General features: G+C 42.9%; 1 protein-coding gene across 1 annotated transcript in view; it reads left to right on the top strand.

The window, feature by feature from the left end:
* Window positions 1–23,567, top strand: part of PARD3B (par-3 family cell polarity regulator beta) — a 403,293-nt gene extending 379,726 nt beyond the window's left edge. Inside the window, exon 23 of the mRNA XM_048309307.1 lies at window positions 18,887–23,567. Within this exon, the coding sequence (XP_048165264.1) occupies window positions 18,887–19,241 (355 nt within the window). The 3' untranslated portion in view covers window positions 19,242–23,567. The remainder of the gene's footprint in view (window positions 1–18,886) is intronic.
* Window positions 23,568–24,277: the final 710 nt, after the last annotated feature.

Raw genomic sequence — 24,277 nt, 5'->3', positions numbered from 1 at the left:
TGGAAGATACTAAAATTGATTGCTCTGGAAACTACCCGGGCTCTAAGAGATGTCAGGGAAATCATTGTATCTCAGGGACAGAGCCCAAATCTATAGCAGGACACCAGATTTGTGACACATACATGCAGCAGAGAGCTGGAAATGCTCTGTTGCAACTTCTTCTCTTCCACCTCAGTTTCCATCCCTCTGCTGAGGTGTGCAATGGCACCTAATATCACCTCAGTGCCATATGTGAAGCTTGAAGACTTTTTTTCATATATTATGTCAAAACACATTTGTCCAAAAATGTGCAGAGTTCATAAATAACCTGTGTGTACCTTCTACAGCGAGAGTCTCAGGCATTAAAAGCAGAGCAGGAAGGAAAAGTGTCAGTGTACTACAGACCTTTCAAAAAATGGTCTTGTGTCTCTAAGACATGACTGAAAGGAGGAAAGAAATTTGTAAACAGGATTACAATTTCAGAAATTCTCTGCGGTGAATACAAAAGGAAGGAGATTTAGTTGTAAAACATACCTCCAGCTTTCTAATAAAATAGAAATATCACTTGAAATGAACATGATGCCTTCATCCAAGACAAATTAAGTCTAAATAATGAAAAAGTATACTTTAGAAAGTCAGAAAGGTCAAGGTTCGTGACATCAAATCGTGGATTGCAGCTGGCAGGCCACCTCTATAATTTCCATGGGAATAACTAAAGAAAATTGACCGAAGAAAACGTCTGTAACAACTGGGACATAGCTTGAAAAAAAAAACGCTAAAAGCCAGATGTCCCAAAAGAATACTTTGGAAGTGTGGAAGGAGTCAGACAGGGATGGGGTTTGTCAATTTTCCTAGTAAGTCAGTCAACTCCTCATAGCAAAAAGCCAGTTAATGCAATATGGAATAGTTTAAAAGTCAATTAATATTTTGAAACTAAACAGCCAGCCTTTTTGCAAGGAGATACTATGTGGAATAAATAAAAATACTTTCAAGTGTCACATTTACAGAAAACATGGATCTGGTATGAATTTTAGTGTATAATCAGGCATAAGGACCTCCCACTCAAACTAAGGGCACCAAATTCAGCTTAAAAATATGGGAGATGGAGGGAAATACTGCATTTGAACAAAAGGACTTGAATTAATATTATAAAATTTAATGAAGTCTTGGAGACATTGCCTCAGAAAAGAAAGCTGTATTAACTATGCCTCCAGTGAGTAAAAGAACAAAACAACTGTTAGGGAACAAAATATTAATGAAAGAAAAAAGTATCAGTACAAAATGGTTAGGTTGAGATGAAGGATCTGTGGAAAAAAGATAAGTGAATGCAAATTAAGAAGAAGATTAAATTAAAAACCAAAAGCATATATCCCATAGAATGCATCAACATAGTGATGTGCTGAGTGAAACCTGGGGAATAAGATGTGTGCTCCAAAATGCAAATACATCCATTGCATTGTTAAGATGGATATTGAAATGGCTCAGGAGACCAGCAGACTGGGAAGCTCAGCTGGCTGCTTTGTAGGTACGGATATTTGGAATAAAAATGTTGCTGCTCATGCTGAGCTGTAATTCAGAGCTGATCAAAAAGTGTGGGCTCTAGGCTGCAAAGGTGAGAAAGAGCATTGTAAAATAAGACAACTCCGCTGCAGTTCTTGGTTTTGGCTTTCCCTTGATAAATATGTCTGGAGGTGTGGCTGAAAGATGGCTGTCAGCAAATGTGCTTCAAAAACAACTAGCAAAGGAAAAATGTAGGAAGCCAACAGTATCAGGTGTAAATATGTATTATTTTTGAGGCTGTTGGATCAGGAATTTTTGAGCAAGCTTCCTGCAGCTCTCATTTTTGTACGGGAACATCTTGTATGTTGTGCCATTGCTCAGCTATGTTCCTGTGAGCAAACAGCAGCTTTGCAATGGCACCCTTTGCTCAGAGGCAGACTGCAGTTAGTTCTCCATATTAGTTCTCAATTCCTTTGTCTCCATCCAATCTTTGCAAAGCATACTCGGAAAAAAACAAACAAAAAAAAAAAAAACCACCAAGAAAACACCACATCAGAAACACAGCCCTACAGGATGTTGTACTGTCACAATGGCAAGTTTCAAGCTTCTAATAGCAAGCCATTTAAAGTGAGTCAGTTACAGGTATCCTTATGTACATGTTTGGGAAAGAGGAAAGATTATGATGATTAAGTAGGAAAGTGAATTGTATGTGGACAGTCTTAATTACATGCTTAATGACAGGCTGTGAAATCTTAAGACCCCAAATACAGTTCTGTGTTCTTTTACAAACATGTAGGGGACAGAGTCGTGAGCACTCTGTGTGCCACCCACCGAGAAATGAGAAGCAGGGTGGGGGAGATGTGAGGAGTAGAGAAACACAAGGGCAGCATGCTGAGCAGACCTGCCGTTGTTTGTTATCCTTGGTGAAACCCTGCCTTGTGAGGAAAGAGCTTTTATATAAACTGGTGATTAAAGGAAAGAAGTGTCTAATTTGGGATTAAGAGAATCACTGAAGAATTTAATAGTAAAAACAGTTGCTAGAGCAGCTGTTTCAACACAGCTCAGACAATTGGCAGCCAAACTGCTTCCATTCCATAAGTAGGTGACATATTTAATTTCTCTGCACAGAAGTCTTAAACATATCAGAAGAAAAGTCTCAGTTTTAGAGGGTTTTGTCCAAATTTCTTTGCTCGTGTTCACCAAAGGCTTTTATGTTGCTCTTCATAGAAAGTCATGCTTTAGATGTGTTGATCCCCCTTGAGAACAGCTAGAAATTTACTAGAAGCTAGTACAAGCCTGGGCCAGAACCACTGCAATCCATGGATGTATTCCTAATGATTGCAGTCAGTTTAGACTGAAACACAACCACTGTTGGAGCATATTCTTTGATTTCTTTGCTGTCTGGGTCAGTCTGGTAGTAATTTGATAAACTCTGATTAGGTTACTTGTTGTTTTCACCAACAATTTTGCTCACTAACGTTAGCAGTTTCTCTCCAGATTTTGGAGATCCTAGTAAAAGAAATACATCTTTTCCTCTATGTGTTCTTCTTCAGCCCATCCAATCTTACTGCAGATGTAAGTGAAATAAAAGTAAATGTAATTAATGTAATTCAAGGTTGTTGAAGAATTGCAAACATTCAGATCACTAGTGGTGATGGACCAGCAACTTTGTTAAGAGCAAGCATAGAGCTAAAACTCCTGTTGTACCCTGTTAGAGAAGATTAATTCCTGCTTTCTTAAGAATCTTTACTCTCATCTCCAGGCTTGGAAAAGATTGCATTGTTCTAGCATTTAATAGTTATGTAAATTAGCACTAATTTTGTCATTTAGCACCTGTGCAAAATTTTCTACTAGAACAGTTCTTTCAAATATGGCATAAACAAAGCATAAGATGCACAGTGATAGTATTCTTTTGTGGATGCTTATTTGGGAAAATCTGCATAAGCTATGGAGCATCTTTACCACAGGTAAAGATGTTGTGGATATGCCAGAAACACAGCAGCAAAGCTTTGTAGGCGTGTGGCTGGTCTTAAATAGCACATAGGCCACTAGTCAGACTTCCAGCAAGCTTTATTTTGAAAATATATTAAATACCACAATGCATATGCTAAAAACTTAACCACATCTTTAGGGTAATGGTAGTGTCTTTGCTGTACTCAAAACCTTTGTCTGCAAAACATAACTTAGGCTGGCTATAGAGATATTGACAGAACTCATACTTCTGCTGGCTCTGTCTGGTATTGCTGTGACCTCCACTGCTTCTGTCCTCTGTTCTGAATGAGCAGATGGGATCCTGCAGCTGTTTGAATAAATATTAGTTTTAAAGAATTACGCTGCTCTGATTAACCATTCAATGAGGAGGGAAATGGCAGGGGAGAGAGCACCTAAGGAATCTCTCTACTTCAGGCCTCTTGCCCAAAAGCATTCATTTAAATGTTTGAGCAGTAATGAGGTGAGGAGTTATATAAACTGGAAGCCGTTCCTCAAATCACTATCTTCTCTCTGCATAGAGTATAATTGATAGCTTGTGTGCTTGCAACAGCTGAAAAAATAGAGCAGAACATGCAAACACGTCCACTGTATAACATACGTGGGAAGCAAGTGGAGGAGAGTGTTAACTTTAATAGAAAGTGAATTATCTGCCATTTTTGTTCCACCCCAGATGTAATTCAGCAAGGAGATTGGATCTGTGCACTAGATAGTCCGAGACAGTGCCTTGGAAATTGGCAGTCAGAGTTCCATCCAGAGGGCAGGAAATGTGTGAACAAAACCCAGCCCAGGTTATAAAGCAAAACCCCAAGCCAACAGGGGTCCTTGGATACTGAGTAGCTGGCACTTTCCTTCATTTAAAGAAGAAAAATAGCTCTTGTTTTACAGGTGAAGGAAGGGAGATGCTTTGAGAGCAGTCTGTTGTAGATCATGGCAAAATCTGGCAAGAAAAACCAATCTCAGGATGATTTCACAGTGAAAATCCATGTGACTTGCTTTTTGCTTGGACCTAAGTGCTAGTGTACTGCTGTATATATATCCATGTGTCACCAGGTTTTGGTCGCTCATTTAGCATTTTGCTATGAGTTTTGGTTCAATCTGAGATACTGTGCTTTAAAGAAAAGGCATGTTTGTTTACTGAGAACTGAGTTGTCGTCAGTATGGAAAGAATGTATTTTTAGAAGCATGGTATGGCCACAGTTTCTCCCTTTGTTTTGCTTTTTTAAGGAGATAATAGTGATACGCTCTTGAACCGAACTCAACCAGCCAACACAATAGCTGGGACAAAGCATGTAGAAAAAAGAATGCCAACAGTCCTTCCTCCAAAGATGCTCAAACAGCAAACACACTTTACAACGGTACATTCAGCGATTAAAGATTTCCAGAATCAGTTAAAAGCTTTGAGGATCCCAGTAGCTGTGCTCAGAAAACCCATGTGACTTCGCTGTGTGTAGACTTCTGGTAGTCTAATTAGCTTTGTAGGGGTCTCTAAAGGCATCTGGATTTCTCACTGACTCGGGAATTAGGCTGAATTTAGGCTGCTTGAATATACCAGTGCTGGGTTTGAGCATTTTTGAGCATTTCTGTATGGATCTCTTTGTCCCTCTGGAATGGCAAGCGGGAGCAGCGTGGTGGGACAAAGCTGTGCTGTGGTACTGACTGCACCATGTTTTGTGGCAGAAAGCACAGAGCAGATCGGTTTAAAACCAAAGGGAATTAAGAAAAAAAAAAAAAAAGGCAAATTCAATTAGTCATTTGAAATTGAGTTGGGGTTTACAACTTGAATTTTTAGGCCCAGATCCATCAGAGCACTTAAGCACCTGCTTTACCTTGAATACATTTTGCTTTTCAATAGCAGTCATTTGCCTCACTATCAGAGACCTCCAGGAAACCTGGGCTTAAATGGACATTGTAAAGGATGGAGGAAGGATGGCAGACAGGCAGTGGTACTTGGAGAAATTTCTCTTTTTCACTCCCTAGACCCTATGTGATTTAAATAATGCCTCCTTAATGCAATGCTTTGTGTTACATACCCTGTAAATAATGTCAAGAAAGGTTATTTAATGATAATTTGACTTTTTCTTTGAAAAGACTTGTTATTAATCTTAACCTGAAATCTCTTTAGTATTATGTAGGGGAATAACAACCTTAATGTCATTTTGGTTTGATTTCTTCCTATGAAGGGGTGGCAACTCTCCCTTCTCTCTTGTCACCAAACATCTGAAGCAAGCTCTGTTATTGAGAGATTGCTGCAGTGGTACTTGGTCTTACAGAGATTTCATCAGAAACATTTCATTTTTAATGGACAATGGAAAATTTTCAGCTGTCCATTATTACACTTCTTTGTACACAGTCTAAAAATAGAAATGGAAATTATAATTACATCTGTAATTCTGGGTCCCAGCTGAAATTGCTTTAATCCCAATGTGAGGGGGAAAAAAAATCAATACAGAACCTTTAACCCTGGTCTTTTCCTCCTTAGATATTTCATTTTCAGTTGTGCTAGTTTATACCACAAGTTTTATAAGTTTTTCAAGGGTCTTTAGTATACGGAGACAATTTTGCATCCTCAAAATGGTATTGCTACTTTGTGCTTTTCTGATTTAGAAACTGTAATGATGTTCTTGAGTAATGGGTTATATTGTAGCTGCTTGATATAGTATGATGTTTCTCTCTTTTACTTTTTGGTCATTAAACAGAGGGACCTTTGAAATATTGCAAAGTTCTTTTAAAGAAAATCCTATTTTACTGGCAGTAGAATTACGCTTCTTTTTTTTTTTTTTTTTTTAAGAGGAACCCAAGTCAGCATTAAAGATTTAACACTGAGATTTGGAAAACACATCTTTCTCAGCTCAACTCAGGCTCTCTCTACTATATTGTGCTTTTTTCCTATGGGTTTCAAATAGTACGTCTGTCAAGGTTAAATATTATCATATATGGGGTTTTTTTGAATCAACATCTGCAAGTACAGAAGTGTCATCAAGTGTTTTGTGTTTCTGAAACCTGCACCTTTCTGCAAACCCAGGCTTAGACCAGTAGTTGCTTTTGTTTGAATTAGCATCTGAGGAGGAAAGGAGAGGTTCTTGTATGCTGTAAGACCTATGCAAACTGTTAATTGTCCACAAATTGCAGCTTCCTCTGAAACATCTGGTTCTGGTAATAGTCCCAGACATGGTGCTGCAGATTAGGGCACACTCTGCTACATTGCCCCAGTTGCCACACTGTTAATAATGATAGATGTAACATCTATAACACCCACAGAGCAGAGGTGTGCTGTTCATCTTGGCAGAATGTTTTGTTTCTTCGTAATTGCATGTATGTACCATTGTCTAGATCATGGGCACTCAAACAGTAAAACATAAATTAGCAGCATTCTGGTCGGTCTTTTCTCTGAATACCTGAAAGACACAACTGAAAAGGAATGTTTCCACTTGAAGTGAGGCATTTCAGCGACTTGCATTTAATACCCGAGGTATTTATTTGCTGTCTAAGGCTGTCAGGCCTTAACTTCCTGATTTCATTCCAGGATACAGATGTTTCATTCTCTCCCTGCCCTCTTCTCGCCTTTCAGATACCATTCTTCTATACAAGAGCCTAATCCAAAGATCATTGACATGCTTCCATTGACATCCAGAGGCTTTGGCCAGGGCTGAATGAGTCTGGAGCACAAAGTCCTTCATTACATCATATTCCCTCTTCTCAGTCTGGTATCTAGGCAAAGCAATGATGTTTTTCCATCTTTACTTCCCCATGCAAAGTATCTTGATGGTTTTTTTATGAACTTGCCACTTCAGGTCTATAACACCGCACAATCTGAAAATACTTGGAGAGATATTATAGTAGTGACCTTTATTGTTCATTAGTGAATCAGCAGCCTAGCTTACTGTGGCTTTAAATGAGCTATATAAATTGGTTGTTATTTTCAATGATGATTCCCTTGATTTGAACATACTAGAGCAAAGATAATTGATTGATTCATTATGTAAAAGATTGTTTCAAGTTAAAGGGTGGTTTTATTTAATTTTTTTCACCCAGCCAAATTGAGACATGCTGTCTGGAACCTCTGCCAGGTTCTTACCAGGTTCATATCAGGAAGCACTATTGCTTCTCTTTTTCTCACTAATGGCACATAGCAGCCTTCCTGGGTGGAGTAGGGATGCCTCTTTGATTGTGGTGCTGCTCATTGTAATATCAGCTGAAGCTGCTGACAGTATCTTGTCTTCCACGTAAGACTTCGTTGCACATCTTTGACACATGATGTATGCATACTTTCAAAAGAAATTTAAGTCTATACCAGGTAGTGCTGTCCAAAGCCTATCTCTGTCTCAATGATGGCTTGTCCCTACCCTGTGTACCAAGTACTATGCTGTCACCTCTGTTAAGGTATCACTAATTCCCAGCTATTGGCATTGCTTTGCCACGGATGAAGTGTTTTGGTGTGTCTTTAAAGCTTTTTTTTCTGTCTTCAGATGTGCACTCCTGTTTCAGCTTCAGGATCCTGATGTCTTCTGTTCTAGATACATGACTAAGCTGATAGAACTGCTACAGCAGCCTGTACTTGCTCTCTCTAAAAGGTTGTTTTGCTCTAAGGTCTTTGCTGTTGCAAATTTTGTCTTGTCATCTGTCATGCAGCACAGTGTGCAGATGGCACAGAAGAAGTTTGTTTAGAAGCTACAAATCTCATTTATTGCAAGTGTTAGGGGGGATGCACATAGATCGGGGACATTGGTGATTGCACCAGTTCCCATAGGATGCTGCATGCCCAGGCACCATGCCAGTAAATCCTGCTGTGGGTGCATGGTGCTGCCCCAGGCCAGGAATGCATGGAAGAAAATCACACAGATCTGATGATGTCTCATGTCGTCTGGGACACCTTGCTGGCACTGCCACGGTTGGTGCTGCTGGTGAAGAAAGCAAAGAAGAGAACAGTAGCCAGGCTGGGAGGGGATAGTGGTAAAAAACATGATGTGCGATGGGCTCCAGGAATCCAAGCCTAGGCCTTGCTGAAGGAGACAGAGAGGACAGCAAGGGCTGTGGCATCTTGTGCTGTTGTCCTGTCCACCCATCTCCATCTTGTGCTCTAACATGATGACCTCTGACTTACAGATTTGCCTAAGGAAACAATGTCCAGCAAACTAAATAGGGAAAAACTGAGCTCAGATGTGTATGAAAGTCAGCAGTTATGTTATCTTCATCTGTGAATGGAACATATTTGTGTATATCTGTAGGCATTAAAGCTAGTACCATATATATGAGTAAAAATTCCTCGTTGGAATAAAGCAGTTGGGAGCTGTATTGTGTGTTTCCTCCATGCTCAGTGGTTCAGGTCTCAAGGCAGCCTTACAATGATGTATTTGGTAGTAGTGGCATGTGTGAGTGTTTCACTCAAGCACAGCTGTTCTACAGGGCACCTTGAGGGGGTGTTTGCAGATTCATGTCTGTGCCTCACTTCTCCAGAATCTGCTTCTGCTCCAGGGATCTGGTGTGCCAAACCCTCCTCATCTAAGCAAGTCAACAACCTGTCCCAGGCTGCTGCCTCAGAGAATGGCAGGGACTTTGTAAATAAAGGAAACAATTGAATGATAAGTTCACACTTCAACAGACTGGTTAACAACCTGATAACAGTTAATTACATACAGTATTTTTAAATGCAGCAACAGGGAGATAATTCGTACAGAGGTGGAGCACAGGCCCTTGGGCGTCATGACCAAAGGTTAACCGCTTACTACCCATGCGCCTAAAGACAGTGGTGGCTGCAGCTCCGAATGTCACCAGTCCTGAACTTTTACTGGCCAGCAGTGACTCGAGGTCATGCACATAAGTGTCCTCAGCCGCAGGTAGGGGCAGGGGGAAGCTGTGCTCAGCCCCAAAACTTGGGGGTCCTGCTTTGAGAGCAACCTGTGTGCTGGCCGGCAGAAAATGTAGGGTGGTAAACCCAGGATTTTCTCCACCAGAGGCAGCAGGTAGAACATGTCCAGTCGGCAGTCACTGCGCTCCCGCGGCCGCGCTGATGTTCGTGTAACTGAAGGAGCTCTGCAGGAAGGAGCCAGCATAAACACAGCTGGAATGGGCGCTCGCGGCCGGCTGCGAGTCACAGCAGCTGCGCTCGGTGCTACCGCTCCCTGGGCACCGGGTGGGACATTTCCGTCTGTCCCAGCCCGGTGGGATTGAGGGTTTGACCCTTGTTATTTAAAGCACAACTTCAGGACATCTGCTGTCAGAGCGCCCGCAAAGTTTGTGACTTAATGCAAGTCTAATTAACTGATTTGCCCATCCAAATCTGGAGATTTACACACTTCTATAGAGGCAGCTGTAAAGTTATAACTTCAGCGGTTTATCATGCCCTGAGCCTTTAAATCTCAATTATGAAAGGTGGTGTTTAATGGCTGGCTGGAAAATGGGTGGTTACCAGAGTGTTAATGGAGTGCAGCAAGCCAGGAAATGTATAATCTAATGCCGGTATAGAAATGAAAGGTTCTAACAAAAGAAAATACTGGGGGGGAGGATGTACTTACAGGCTGTTTGTGCTGTTTAGGAGAAAATCAGTACATGAGCAGTAGGGAAACAATGGGGACTGAAATACTGCCTGAAGAAAGAAATAAGAGCTGCTTGTTTTTAAGGTCCCTCTCGCCCCCCCAAAACAGCCATCCTTCTCCTCTGGGTCTTGAGCTTTGCCTTTGTTGCAAAGGGGAAAAAAAAGGAATGGTATGTCACAGTGAGTTTAACAGTATGTCTGGACCAGAAAGAAACAAAATGAAGGAAAAAATAACCAGCTACATATTCCTTTTTTACTGAAGCATGGTTTTACTACCCAGTTTGTGCCATTGGAGACAGAATTGACAGCCATGCTTCATCACGGCAGTGGGAGAAAGTGCTGCAAGGAATGCTTTAATTTAAATGAGAAATGCTCTAAAAGAAAAAAAAGCCTAAAAGCTTGGTAATAACATTAATAACCACTTCTTACAGGTTTTTACTAGCCCACTAAAGATCAGACAGCATGTTAAAGTCCCAGTGGCTGAATAGTAAAGACCTGGGCCCAGGTTATTATTACTTAGGAAGATTCTTTTAATGATTTCTGTTATTAGTTGAAAATCATTTGAATAGTAAGTTGAATGGTCACCATGCTTTAAATTCATTTCACATGAAAAATGAGAACAGGGTAGAATTTGGGTTTATGTATTTCTAAAAGCACTTCACAAAACCAGTGTGGAGAGCAGTAGTGCTGTGAATGGATGGGCAAAGGGTGGAGGCTTCCCTGCTCGGGAGGAGCTCTTCTGGAGTGTGATCGGTTCCTTCTGAATAGCAATTTTGACTATGGCAACAGAATTTCTTTTAAATCAAATTAAAAGCTCCTGAACCAGAACAGACTCTTTAATTTCTACTCTGATAGCCTTCAAAAAAGCAGATACCTCCAGTAGGGGTTAGGATGAGGCAAAGGGATCCAGATAGTATTTCTGGCTTTTGTGCTGCTGCTGCGCTGAGGCCCGTGTTTGGGTCTTGCCTCTGCACCTCGCTCCCTTCTCATCGATTGCCTGCTCTTGAGGGAAGCAGCTGGCTGTTCTCAGGGCAGGGGCAGCGGGGTCCCCCTGTCTGTTGGAAGTTGCTACGCAGTAAGACACTGCAAGTATTACTATAGCACAGCTTTCACTTCAGCATCTCGCTCCAGTGGTGGCAGTTCTGCTCGTGTTCAGTACATTTTTATATTAGTTTGAGTTTGCATAGAAATGCAAAATTCAACTGAGAAGCTTCTCTTGCTGGATTGAGAGGCAACTGTCGTTTAAATAGAAGTTTTCTCCCCTCCAACGTAACTTGGTCAGCATCTTCTCAGGAGTGTGACTCAAAAGACCAAAGGCCAAGAACTCTTTTAGACTCTAGGAAGAGCTTTTGGTCCCCACTAATCTGCAAAACAAAAGACCAAAGGGACCTTAAAATCTCAGCCAGGTCTCTCCCCAACAGAGCGTGGGGGTTCCTGAGCAACAAGCATAACTGCTTAGCATTGAGAGTAGGTTACCAGTGCCAAGAGGTTAATGACTCACATGGCATTATGTTGTGTTGAATAATGAGAAACATCTGAAATGACACATGTTGTAATGACTCGCTACTTAAAGTACCAATCTACTTAAGATCCCTTTAAGCTTGAAGAGCTCACAGAGTAGCGATGTCTTGTTCAATAGGTGCTACTTTATGCCTCCTGGTAGAAGAGATGTACCATGCCTGAGAGCATACGAACAAAACAAGTGAGGAATTGAGTAGGAAGGATTATTGCACTAGTTGTTTTGAATGCTTTTTGGGCATTTATAGAGCACCAGCTAGCATATTCTGGGTTTTGTTTTTGTTGATTGGAGGGTTTTAATCCTGGTTGTCACAGTTCCTATATTTGTAGGTTGGATTTAGGGAAGGAAAGAAAGGGGAGCTTTGCCTGCAGGATGGGATTATCAGAAACTGGTCTGCGATTTGCTGTGGAAAATAAACTAATGCTGGAGCAAAGCAGCAACACTGTTTTATGGTTTGGTTGCTGATGGGAGGGAGTTTAACTAAATGGCACTCTAAATTCTGATGTTAACCAATCTGTGACATAGTTTGCTCCATTAGGGATCGAGAACAATCTATTTTCTTGCAGACAAAATAAGTTGTTCATGCTGTCATAAGAAATCTTACATAGTTGTAAACATGTCAGACATTGCTTGCCTGTCTTACAGTTGTTTCTGCAGTCTGCTTCCCTGCATGGAAAGCTAGTATGTGACTAAACTGTACACTTGGTCTTGTAAATGCAAGATGTAAAAGCACGTGTGACACCTAAATGTCTCCAACTGCGAAGAACGGCCCAGGGAGCAGCTGGGGCCCAACACCTCAAAGTGTGGCACTCTGCAAACAATAAAGGACTTCGTTCTCCAGCTGCTTTAAGGCTGGACTTCAACTAGAGTAATATAAACATGTCTCTGCACTTACCTACTGGGATTATGGTGCTTTAACTGTTTGCTTCTAAATATTTTAAGCTGTAATATTGGAGAGAGAGAGAAACTGTGCCTATAAACTCTTGTGTTCAGGCCAGTTAGCACCACTTTAGACTTTGCAAAACTGTATGCAGGGGAAGAGAATCAGGCCTGCCTGTATTGCATTTGAAATGTATTGCTCGAATTTCAAACAAACTTATATGGACCCCTCCTTCTCCAAACCAAATAGGAATTCTTTAAAAAGGGAAGAGAGATTCTTCCACTCTTACACCCACCACTCACACACACCGCCCCCCCCACCTCGAAATGCAGGTCATGAAATGATCATTATTTTTATGGGTCTGCAAAGCCTGTAGAAGTCAAAGTTGCGTAATATACATTGCAGAGTGTTCTGCTAATCCAGTCCAACCGCAGTCGTGCCTGGCCCAGGGAAGAGGGCCTGGTAACTGGAAACCTGACACTAAAGGAATTCCAAACACAGTCCTCAAACTAAAAACAGCTCTCTCTGCATGGCATGTGCTACATGAGAGCCAGGGATTGTATTCGTTTACGTTATCTGATTTTTCAGCCTTGTATTGTTGATAAAAGAACAGGAGAAGGAAGCACCTCCACCAGCTCAGCCCATAAATAAAGTGTGCCTGGTGTGTTTGAGGTTAGTATGACATTGCTAGACATCTGCCTTCTTCTGAGAGGTACAAGCCTCTCTCACAGACAGCAACCACTGAGCACTTCCTTGTGCTGCAGATTCTTCCCAGCATTAAGATACCAGATTTGATTCCCAGTGAATTTTAAGTGCAAAGCCTTTCTTTGGCTATGGGAAGTATTGATCTGAAAGGGCAAAGAATATTTATTGTAGGAGTATCTCACCTATTAAGATACAGAGACCCACCTTAAGGCATCTCAGTGACTTCCAGTGATTTTTTTTAAATCTGCAGTGATTTAAAATTTCATTAATTTATTTATGTTATATGCACGTTGAATATTAAGCAACAGAAGTTCTTAGAGCCACTGACTACAAACAGCACTGCAGGATCTTTAATACTGTACCTGGAGAGATGGCACGTGGTCTTTTCAGTCAGTTGTTTTTAGTGTTTGTTGAGAAGAGCTTTATAAAGACACAGTGTAATGTATTTGATACTTCAAGATTGTTTGCATAATTTAGTTCTTACACCAGCTTCTCTTTTCTTCTTTAAAAGTAGATCCTCCTGGCTGAGAACAAACAGCACACAATCACACTGCATACAATGGAGTTCTTCAGTGAGAATTTGGACACAGATAGGACCTTGTCGCTTTCTCCTGTTCTTTAATCACAGCCTGGGCTGTCTGATGCCATCACCCAGAGTCTCTGTATGTCCTGCTTAGACATGAAAGAGACTGCAGCCAAATGTGGGCTTTCCATTTGCTACTTAGTCTGTGGCTGTCTTTGAAGTTTATTTCAAGAAGTACTCTCTAACAAAGTAAGAAAGCAGGTTTTCATGTGAGATTATATCCCTTGCAAAATATTCCCTCAGCAGCAAGGAGGAGATAGTGATGTAAGAAGAGAGCATTCCCTTCTTTGCTTTTTACCAGGTACTAAGAGGGTGACCTCTGTGACTCTCCCTATAGAACAGAGGGAAGAAGAACCCTTTGTCATGATGAAATCCAAACCCCCAACGTGATGGGGCACAGCACGAGCAGTTAGACCTTCATTTTGCTTTCTTTTCCTTTCAGATAGCCCAAGCATGTGTCTCCTGACTGATGTTAAAGGTGACCTGCAAATGGAGGTTATCAATGAAATGCAGTAAACCTGAAATGTAATTACTTTTTTTTCTGATTGTTTTTTGAAGCATCAGGTATTTACGCCAGTCTACTCTGTAAGATTTTCCACAGTTGAAAAATTACTAAAATGGGGGTTTAAAAAAAAAAAGGGAACTGCAGAAAGCAAAAAGTGTTTAGTTAGGGCTTTTGATAGTTTTAGTTAGGGCTTCAGATACCTGTGACTAAATAACATTTTGGGTAAAAGAAGTCTTTCCTAAGTATTCTGAGTACTGTGGTTCAGTTTTAAATAAATCCAGAAGCTCTTAAAAATTCTGCAGTAAAGCCAGAAAATCCTATCTTTTTTGTGCTTGGAAAATAAATAAAGCAGAGATAGAAAAACAAACCTGCTTTAGGCTTTACTTGTTGTAGAGAAAATAACAACATGTTAATTGAATATCAGTCACAAGTCACCTGCTTTGCTTGGACAAGGCTGCTTTGTGCCCTTAATGCTCAAAATGGATCACAGTTGTTAACTGGTGAATCATTTTAAAAGATAAGCTGGTAGAGCTGCAAACCAGCATATGAAGTGAAACATGTTGCAACCACCTGTGTGTGATCTGTAATTTCTCTTCAGGGGAAGGAAGATGAGACCTTGCTTCCTCTAAATAAAGCAGACATTTTAAAGGGCACCTTGCTCATGACATTTTTGAGGAGTGTTTTCACACTGCCCCACCAGTTTCACTCCTTTGTACTTCTCTCTCCCTTCATTCAATTGCTTCCTGCAGCAGCAGCCTCTGCTTTTAGCTAGACCCACATCCATAATGCGCTTTCCAGTGGGACCCAGCAGAGCTGAACTATCAGCAAAACCAGTTTTTGAGCTCTGAGATCAGTTCCTTCCCAGGACGTTGTGTCAGCTTCCCTGGCTTCTGCCTGCCATTAATTGCACTGTATCCCCAGGTCAAACAACTGGCCAAAAATCTGGAAAACAGCTGACGGTCAGAGCAGCTCCTACTCAGCATGTCCTCTCGGAGGACATGCTCCTGGCCTGGTCCTTTTGAGTGGCTGGACCTGCTTGACCCAATTTGTGGATTTTTGATCACTCCCCTGGGTCACTGATTTTCCACTTGAGGTTATTGGTTTGACCCCCACACCGTGGGTCACTTGGGAGGTGTGATATGGCCCTGTGAACTCTGAACTCATCAGAAGCCAACAAAAACAGTGAGAGAGAGGAGAAGAATTTCATTAGGACCTCCTCAGAGGTGGCAGTGTCTGCTGAGGGAAAAGGTAGGAGTTGTTTTCCTTCTTGCAGAAGCAAGCACAGCATCTACAAGGGGCTGCCGAGTAGAAAGTGTTTGGTTTGGTTTGTTTTGGCAATTTCTTTGAGGATAAACAACAGCATATACTTTTACACCATGGGCTATCGAGTGAGAAGGGTGCTGGTTCAGAGGAGCCCTCCTCTTCCTGCTAGGAACTGCCCCCAGTATCCCAGAGCTACTGCTAATACTTTCTGCAGCCAGAGCTTGGTATTTGCAGTTGTTTCTTCTACTTTAAAAAGATTGACTTTCTGATAGTAAATTTGTCACACTTGAGGAGGAAAGGGCAGTTTTTTCCTGTTTTTTAAGATTGGTCAGATAGAGGTTCACGGACACTCTGTAGGCTGGTTCCTTGCACTGTGAGCAGCTCCCTAAGAATGGACTTCACCAGGCATGGGTGGTAAGGGGGGGGAAGAATGAGTTCTCAAGAAATAATTTGACTCCAACATGCTGTGCTGATCATAAAAGGAAAAAAAAGTGTTGTCATTGTAGCTTGTGTGTCTGCAAGCATAACACCCACTGGGATCACTAGGGGAAGTGAGCTGGAGAGTGTGGAGCAGCCATGAGGATATCTTTTGTGAAATTTCCCTCAGTCATGCTGCCCAGAGTCAGCCTTTTGGACAGTTACCAGTGTTTCCCAAGGTTTTACTCAGGTGAGAGTTCTGCTAATCATTGGCTAGATCACCGCTTGTATTATTCCCAAGGCTGCTAAAATAACGGGCATACCTTCTTTCTTCCTGGGGCTTTCCTAAAAGGTTCGTGTGGAGTGGATTCCTGTCAGGTCTTGGTGTACAACCTCTCCTCCCAGCTACTAAATCGTGACTCTGGGCAAGACACTCAAGAATTACACCACCTATGGGTGTTTCACCCTCAGAGAAAGGAAACTGGTGCTGACAGTGAACAACCTGGGGTTTTATTTTGTAAAGAAAGATCTTGCTCTTCCCACATGTTCTTCTGCAGTTTGTCTACACAACCACAGATGGTGTTAGCTGTAAGTGAACCGATGGTGGATTTAGTTTGCTAGGAGAGATAACAGCAATGGAGATCTGATGGCATTGGCTCAGGCAGCTTGGGGCCATTTCTCATGTCTGGCTTGCTTTGATTGCCCAGGCTCATCTTCACTGCACAGTCCTGGGTCAGAGCAGCCTGAGTGCACAACCCTCTGCACAGTCACAGCTTCTGTGGCAGCAGTGTAACACTGATTCCTAAAACTGGGCTGGCTGAGCTTTCCTGGAAAAAGCTCTTTTGGCTGGATGGCAAAACACACCCCTCTTTTTTCTTGCACCTTGCAGATCTCTGGTGTCAGTTGAGGCATGAGTCAAAGGCTCAGTACATCATGCTGGTGGCTCAGTCCTGTTCTCAGCCATCATTTTGGTACCAATTCATCTTGAATTTGGTTTTTTTAGAGTAATTCAATTTGCAGTTAGAGCTTTGTCCAAAAGCTACCTGGCTTTTCAGTGAATTCAGGATCAGGTTCCAAGCTCAGTCCTTTTTTAACATGATCCATGAGAGTTGCATTGATTATAGCTGCTGATAAGAACACCTTAAAAAACCAATGCACAGGATTTTGAGCATGATCCTTTATTAAAAGGTGATGGGTGTAGGTTTGACATTTGTTCCTGTTGGTGTGCTGCTTGACACAAAGCAGTTCCTACCATTGCAGAGTCTTTTATGATTGGAAGTATGTTTTTGTGCACAGAGGCATTAAAGCTGAGTGTGATGGGACTGACTAGTGAACAAGCCTTCATGCAGAAATACGTGGAGCAGCTCTTTGGCCTGCTGTGGAAATCAGGCTTTGTTGCAAGGCGTAGGTGTGTGAGCAGCAACAGCAATTGTCTCAGTACATACGGTTAAGAGTGGTTTGGCATCTCAGAGGGTGGCTTCAGGCCCTTCAGCACTTTGTCTGGACTGTCTCACCAGGAGATGGAGGGGGAAGCTGAGAGTGCCTGTCTTTTATAATGTTCTGTTTTTAAAGCAGAAAGTCTCTGGGGAGCATAGGGTCCTAAAAGTCCAAGGCCTGGAATGCTTCCTTTTGCTCTTTCCATTTTAAACAGGAAACATTTGCACTAAGTTATTCCAGGAGGAGAATTGCAGGTTCATTTCAAGGCAGATAATGTTTGTTCATTGCCTGTGTCCGTGATTTACCCCATGGGCTTAAACGAGTGCAGCAGAAAACCACATGTTTTGTTTTACTACAGGCTAAAACAAGTTCCAGCAGAGTCTGGGAGCCCAGGTTAAGAAAGAAGGAGCATGCTTGTAAAATCTCTGTGTGAACAAGAGAGTCATTGACAAATTTTGAACACCTGATCTGCTGTTCCAGAATGATGACTTTTTTCATAATCTATGCAAAGAATATTTAAACAGTTGATGAGTTCAGTCCCAAGGCCACAGAGCAAGTATAATTGATTTATACTTCCAGCCCCTGTTTTGGGTCAAAACTCTGTCTTCTTCCCTCAGCACTCATTTGGAGAGAAGCTTCCTGTGCAGTCAATGAGAGGTTTTGTCCAAAGTGCAAAGACATTTGCAGTCAGACTGGCAAAAACTCCTAATTGAGTTGAACTTTTGGGGATGCTCTGGTGACATGTCTGTGAGAACAATTATTTTTGCCATTTCAAAAGTACCACAAGTTAAGTTGTACTAGGAAAAAATATCAATGCTTCATTAGTGCAAATCATGAAATTAAGATGCAGCAGGCTACAGAGGGGGCTCCATGGCACATCCTTGCGGATGACACATTCACGTGTTGCTTTTCACATGAACTAGGGCTTGTGAGATCCATACTGATGCAGACAAGTTACAGGGCTGTTGTAATATCAGGCCTTCTAGATCACAGATTTTTTGAAACCTCATTGGCAACTTGCCCATTAAACACAGGTATTGTAGCCTGACATCCCTAGCATTTCTTCCAGGAGTTCCAGTTTTTCCAACTATGGTGTTTGGAAAGCTTTACAGGCTGACGTATTAGGAGAGGATAGTGGGAAATGGCCTGGAAAGCGTGAATATTTGTGCATGTAAAGCTTATGGGATTTGCAGACTTGCAGACCTAACTCATCTGTTTATCCTCAGGCTAGATAAGATTCAGTCAAACATGCATTGTTTAAAGGAGCTTTGTTTCCATTATGGCAAATGGATCACAGGAGACTGACTGAGCTGAAGGGCTCCAGTGCTCCCCCATTGTAAAAGGGCTGTGATGTGCGCTGGACCCTTCCTCCAATGTCCTGGATGTTACAGACTTTTGTAGCATGCAGGTGGGAAGCTTGTTATCCTTCAGAAGTTCTTTTCATTCATCAGGGCTTGTCATGCTTGAGGTGGCATTTCCTCTCCCAAAGTAAACATAGATTGTATGTACAATAATATATCACTGGGCTAGTAGACTGCCTTTTTATGTGCTTTATTATGTTTTTTCCTCCTCAGGCGTGGACCTGCAGAGCCACTAGAATATTTAACAGGGCCACGAGTAACGTACAAAGAGAGAGATCTTCCCTACTACCACGGAGGACAGCCTGTTATCCACCCATCCAAGGGGAACTACATCCGTGCGCCGGACGCAAGAGTGGCAGAACTGAGGTACCCCCAGTATTACCCAGCCCAGCCCATCACAAACCAGCATAAAGGACCCCTCCGGCAGGACGTGCCACCTTCCCCTCCACAGTCCCACCGAGCACCAGCTTACAGTGAAATTGTCCGACACCGTGGGACCAGTCCAGACCAGTACCAGTACAGGCAACAGGATCCCAGGCAGAAGAACCCCATGACTGCAGCTGTATAGCCGTGCACTGGACTTGCCGGCACAGCTCGGGAGGAGCCCCGTTGGACACGATCCTTGTAGAGTTGTTCCCAAGCGTAGCTGCCTGTAAGAATGGCACATGAGACCTGGAGTTGTTCTTACTGAGCTGGGCTCAGCATAGGTGCTTTCTAACAGACGAACTAAAGCCACGTGAGGTACGATGTGTTTTGAGTATGTGAGGTACCAGACAGTTGAGTGGTTTTTAATTCCTTTTAAAAATAGAAAGTGGCTGCTGGAAATGAAACACAACACTTAATACACCTCAGGGCTATTTACTGAATCCAGCTACACCTTTACAGTACGTAGCTGTCTGTGCAAGGGCAGCAGAGTCACCAGAGTTTACTTCAGAGTGCTGTTGTAGAGCCTTTTAAGTGAGAACACAGCATGCAGGATGGACTTCTTGCAGAGCTAGGCATCTTGTGTATCTAGTGTGTGAACTTGACAAGGGACTGCCACAGAGATAGCGGCCACATTCCAGGCACGTCCTGACCAACACCTCTGCTTTAAGAATGCTCCAGTTCCAGATTTGTGATCTAGCCTCCTGTCTTCCTTTCTTTTCGGTGGTGGCAGCATTTATCTTGTAGCCTTCATTTTTTGCAGTTTGTATATCAAGAGGCTTCTCTTATTGCACCTGCTGCAGTTGGAGTAGGGCAAAAAGCCTTATCCCCTCTGCTTGGGCAGGCTCACAGAGGACAGGCAGCCACCTGAGAACCATGTCTGGGGATGGGGGGAGTATGCTTGTGAGTGTTGGTTAGTTATATAGTGTGCAGTCTTTAAACGTAAACCCTGGAGGCCAGATCCTCAGCTGCTATCAGGAAGTGTCGCTCGAGGGGTTTCAGTGGAGCTGGCCTGTAAGGAAGTGGCCAGGGAGGTGACATTATGGGCATGGACTCCATAATTCGTATTAAGTTACTGTGTCAGGTGCTGCCTTGGCCCTATCAGGGCAGCCCATTCCTGGCCTGCTCCAGGCAGTGTTGGAGCCAAGTGCCTGCCAGCAGCATGCGTGCCCTGGCCAGCCCAGTGCCCCAGAAGGCACCTGTTCATGGGAGCCACCCTCAGTCCATGAGGGAAGCTCAGCCTCGGGCAGCGCCAGGCCCCACCATGCCAAGTGCCAAACTACTCGAGTTTCTGCAGCCAGAGGCCATCAGGTCAGTGGGGAAAGGGGCTTTTCACAGCAAGGGGTGAGGGAAAAGACAAGGAAAGCAACAGGAAGAGCTTCAAGACCCTGGGGCCCAGGAGGAAGAGGTGAGAAGAGCAAGTTATTTGCATAGGAAGAGAGAAGGTGGGGGGGGGGGGGGTTGTCAGCAGCACAGCAGAGCTATGGTGGGGGGACAGGGTGGTGGGGTACATGCCCAGCTCTTTGCCCCAAACAGCCTGAGTTTGCTCTGCAGCCAAAAATGCATGTCCCCAGCCACAGGGACCTGTGCGACCTGACCCAAGAGGGCTCTGAGTGCTTAGAGATCTGTCTCAAGGATTTTGTCACGGGGAAACCATGCAGTGTTGCGACCTAGAAATGCATTATTTCTAAGTGTCCTTAATTCCTCAACTTCTGCCTTTTGGGAGTGTCACTAAACCATTAGGCCTCCTCTCTCCATCAGGAAAAGACTGTGACCTGGCCAAGGATTAAGCATAAGGATTTCTTTGATGTCATTTTGACACCTTTGGTATGCAACATAATAAATCACATAGTTCACTTCCCAGGTGCTTAATATCACCAGGAAGGTTTGTCCTGCTATGAGTGTGTCCTGCTGGCAGGTAATGGCCCTGATGAGAAGCAGCGTTTAATCCCAGCCTACTTTCTTCTCTGCTGATGATGCTGGTTAGAGCCTGGTGTAACCCTCAGGCACAGGGAGCATTTGCAGCTGCCTGAGTGGCTGGCAGGCTCCAGTGCTTGCATTCCCACCAGCCTCCACCCACCAGCAGGCTGGGAAGCAGGGGAGAGGAGACAGCTTTCCATGGTGGGGGAGCACCTCCATGATTCAGACAGAGGGCTGGACTCCCTGGGGCAGGGGCAGGCACAGTTCTAAATCCAGTCAGGAGGAAGCATTGGTGGGAGGGAGAGAGGAAGAGGAATGAAACTGATTATGAAACGAGGGTGTTCGGTTCTTGTTCCATTTCTTTCTGCCCTCTTCCCTAGTAATGTAGGAGGGAAAAACCTCTGGAGGGAGTGTTGGGTGTAAAGCTGGATGTCTCTCAGTACCCTCCATAAATAAGGCGCATTCCCCAAGGAAACTGTGCCTGTCATGTACGTGCTCTGCACAGCCTTGTACTTCTCTCAGAAAGCTTCAGTTGCTGTAGGATACTCAGCCAGGACTTGGCAACCACAGGATAGTCACTGGTGTTATTAAGGCCTGTTGAAAGTGAAGCAAAAACAAATTAAAGTACTTTCCTTTCCCTCCTTGAAATATAACCCCTGATACATTTGATCCAGCTGTAAAAAAACTAATGTTCACGACAGTGGCTTTATCAAGCCAGGCCACAATTAAGAACAGCTCTGAATATAAGCTACTGCCTTTGTAAATCACTCTCAACTAACCCTTCAAATGGCATCACAGCACAGTGAACAGAACTTATTTACAGTATTTCATGAGCCAGGGCCAAATAAAATCTGGATGGAAACAGCTCCTAGGTTATTTATAGCCTTTGAAGGACCTGCCCAATGTCTCCCCGTAACCTGAATCTTTCCTTAAGAGCTCCCCTTGACTGCATCAGCTCCACTCAGTTGAGGCAGACAGATCAAACAAACACCTTCTGAGCTGTTAATCTTACCTTACCCAACAGGTTATTAAATGATGCTTCTGCTCAGTAAGCAGAAATCAGTAGAGAGCTTCTTCCAATCAAAAAAAAAAAAAAAAAGTGCTATAAGTATAATATATGGATGCATCCTACAGGTAAGGAGCTAAGGAGGAAGAACATTGTGACCTAGCTGGGGGAAAAAGACCAAAAAGTATTACAGAGCATCTCATCAATCTCTGGTGCCATTGTTTTGGGAGAAAATTGCCATTTGCTGGTTTAATATCTGGTAGAGGTACGGTATTTTCAAAAGTGTAATGTGTAACTACAGTATATATAGTCAGCTTTTCTGCAGTGTAAAATGTATGATTTTAGCACCATATTGTGGAAAAATATGTACCGTGCAGAATTCACGAGGTGCTACAACTGACGGTTGAAAATACACACTTGCAAAATCCAAAAGAGCCGTTAAGTAACAAGTTGTTCTTTTCCCATATGTCCATATGTTTGGGAAAATTATGAGTCTGAAATGCTCTTGACACGTAATTGCCTCGCACTCCCTCATCCAAAATGTGCCAGTCCAGCAGCAGAGTTACTGACGTAGCGGGTGTGAAGGGAGAGTTGGGTTTGCCACAGGAGCAGCCCTAAGTGTGTGTGTGAACAGGCATCAAGACCAGGGGAGAGAGGCCCGCGCTCACGTGAAGCTGAAGCTTTGATTTCCTGAGCTGGTGGCGTGCAGCCTGCATTTCTGGCTCTGGCACAGGGCCAGCCAGGCCCAGCAGTTGAAAGATTAAGAGATAGAAAAAGAGCCTGTGGATTTTCTGAGTGACCACCCACTAGTGAGCCATGATCTTGGCCTGTGAGCCGACATTACCACTGTGATATATTATGATGCAGAAGTCTCTAGGCACCCCTCAAATGCATAAAGAAATATCAATTGCCCTTTGTGGGAAAAAAAAAAGGGGGAAACTGAGCATAGAAAAGAAAAAAAAAGGCTCTTGCCTTGGAAAAGTGCATACAGTCCTGAATTCCAATTCACTCCAGCCTCCTGATCTAGAAATAGCTTCACATGCTGCCTAATTTTTTTAGAGATGAATTTTGCTACCTCTTCCTCCCAGCCATCACAGATTTGTTTATCAGAGAGTTAGTGCTGTGAGTGAATCCTACTGACTGCTCTGCCAGGGCCACATCCTGACACTCTGCTCTGAGCAGGGGCTGCTTTGCACTTTCAAAAGGCTCCACGCCTGTGCTCCCTGTCACAGTTGTTCTGCAGGGTCCTCAAGCCTTACGTGCAAAATCAGAAGTGCTATTCACTATCTCTGCGTAGGAGAGAAGGCTTTGTAAGACACTATTCTCTTACTGTGAGGGAGAGAGAGATACTTGTGATCCTGACAATACCTATGTGTTTAAGTGAAACTGATTTAAAAATCATGTGTTGTTTTGGGGGAGAAATTCAACACGTAATTTGACAGGTTTTTTCTAGTACCACGTCAAAGATTTTGATCTTTTGTTACATATGGCTATATAAATTTTACCTGGTTTATTTTGCATTAAAATAAAAGCTTTAAGAATATATATGATTATGTATTTGTACGTAGAATCTTTCCATTCTTTGTGTCTACAAAGTCATCCTCAGCCGTGGATATGATTTGATATTAGAGGATGATACATGATCAAGCTGGATCAGAATTGGTAACATGACATTTTTTAACAAAAAAAAAACAAAACCACAACAGCCATGTGCTGCTTCTTAGGAAAAAAAAAGCATCCCAGGGCTTAACTTGATTCTCTCTCAAATCTGCATTGTCTTCAGTTGTATCACCTGATTCCATACCCCAGGACTGAAAGGAGAAGCGAGAAAGAAGTCCCTTGCCAGCTCAGAGAATTTCAGCTTAGGCAGCTGTGTGTTCCTTGCTGAAGTTCCCCAGGCAGTTTCATCTCAACATGGCGCTCTTCTCTTGCTGTTGGTACCAGCCGAGGTGTCCTGCAGCCTGTAGCAGGTGCCAGGTCCAACCAGCTGAGAGGGCTGGAACCTCTTGCCAGAGATTTAGGACGCCTTGGAAGTTCTGCACAGGTGCTTCACATGAGGTACGTTGATCATTTTACTGAAGCTGGTGCCTCTCCTTTTCACACATTATGCACAAGCATAGATCTTTGTAGGATCAGGCTGTGGGTTGCAGTGAGATTCAGGCAAGAGTGTTATGTTAGATGGAGTAATTTTCAAAATAGATACTTCAGGGAAAAGGCATTAGTACAGGGAGAAGGAATAATGAGGCCTAAGATGG

Source organism: Corvus hawaiiensis, chromosome 7 (assembly GCF_020740725.1).
Source record: "Corvus hawaiiensis isolate bCorHaw1 chromosome 7, bCorHaw1.pri.cur, whole genome shotgun sequence".
NCBI lineage: Eukaryota > Metazoa > Chordata > Aves > Passeriformes > Corvidae > Corvus > Corvus hawaiiensis.
The sequence above is the reverse complement of the archived record's forward strand: the minus strand, read 5'-3'. Positions and strand labels throughout refer to the sequence as shown.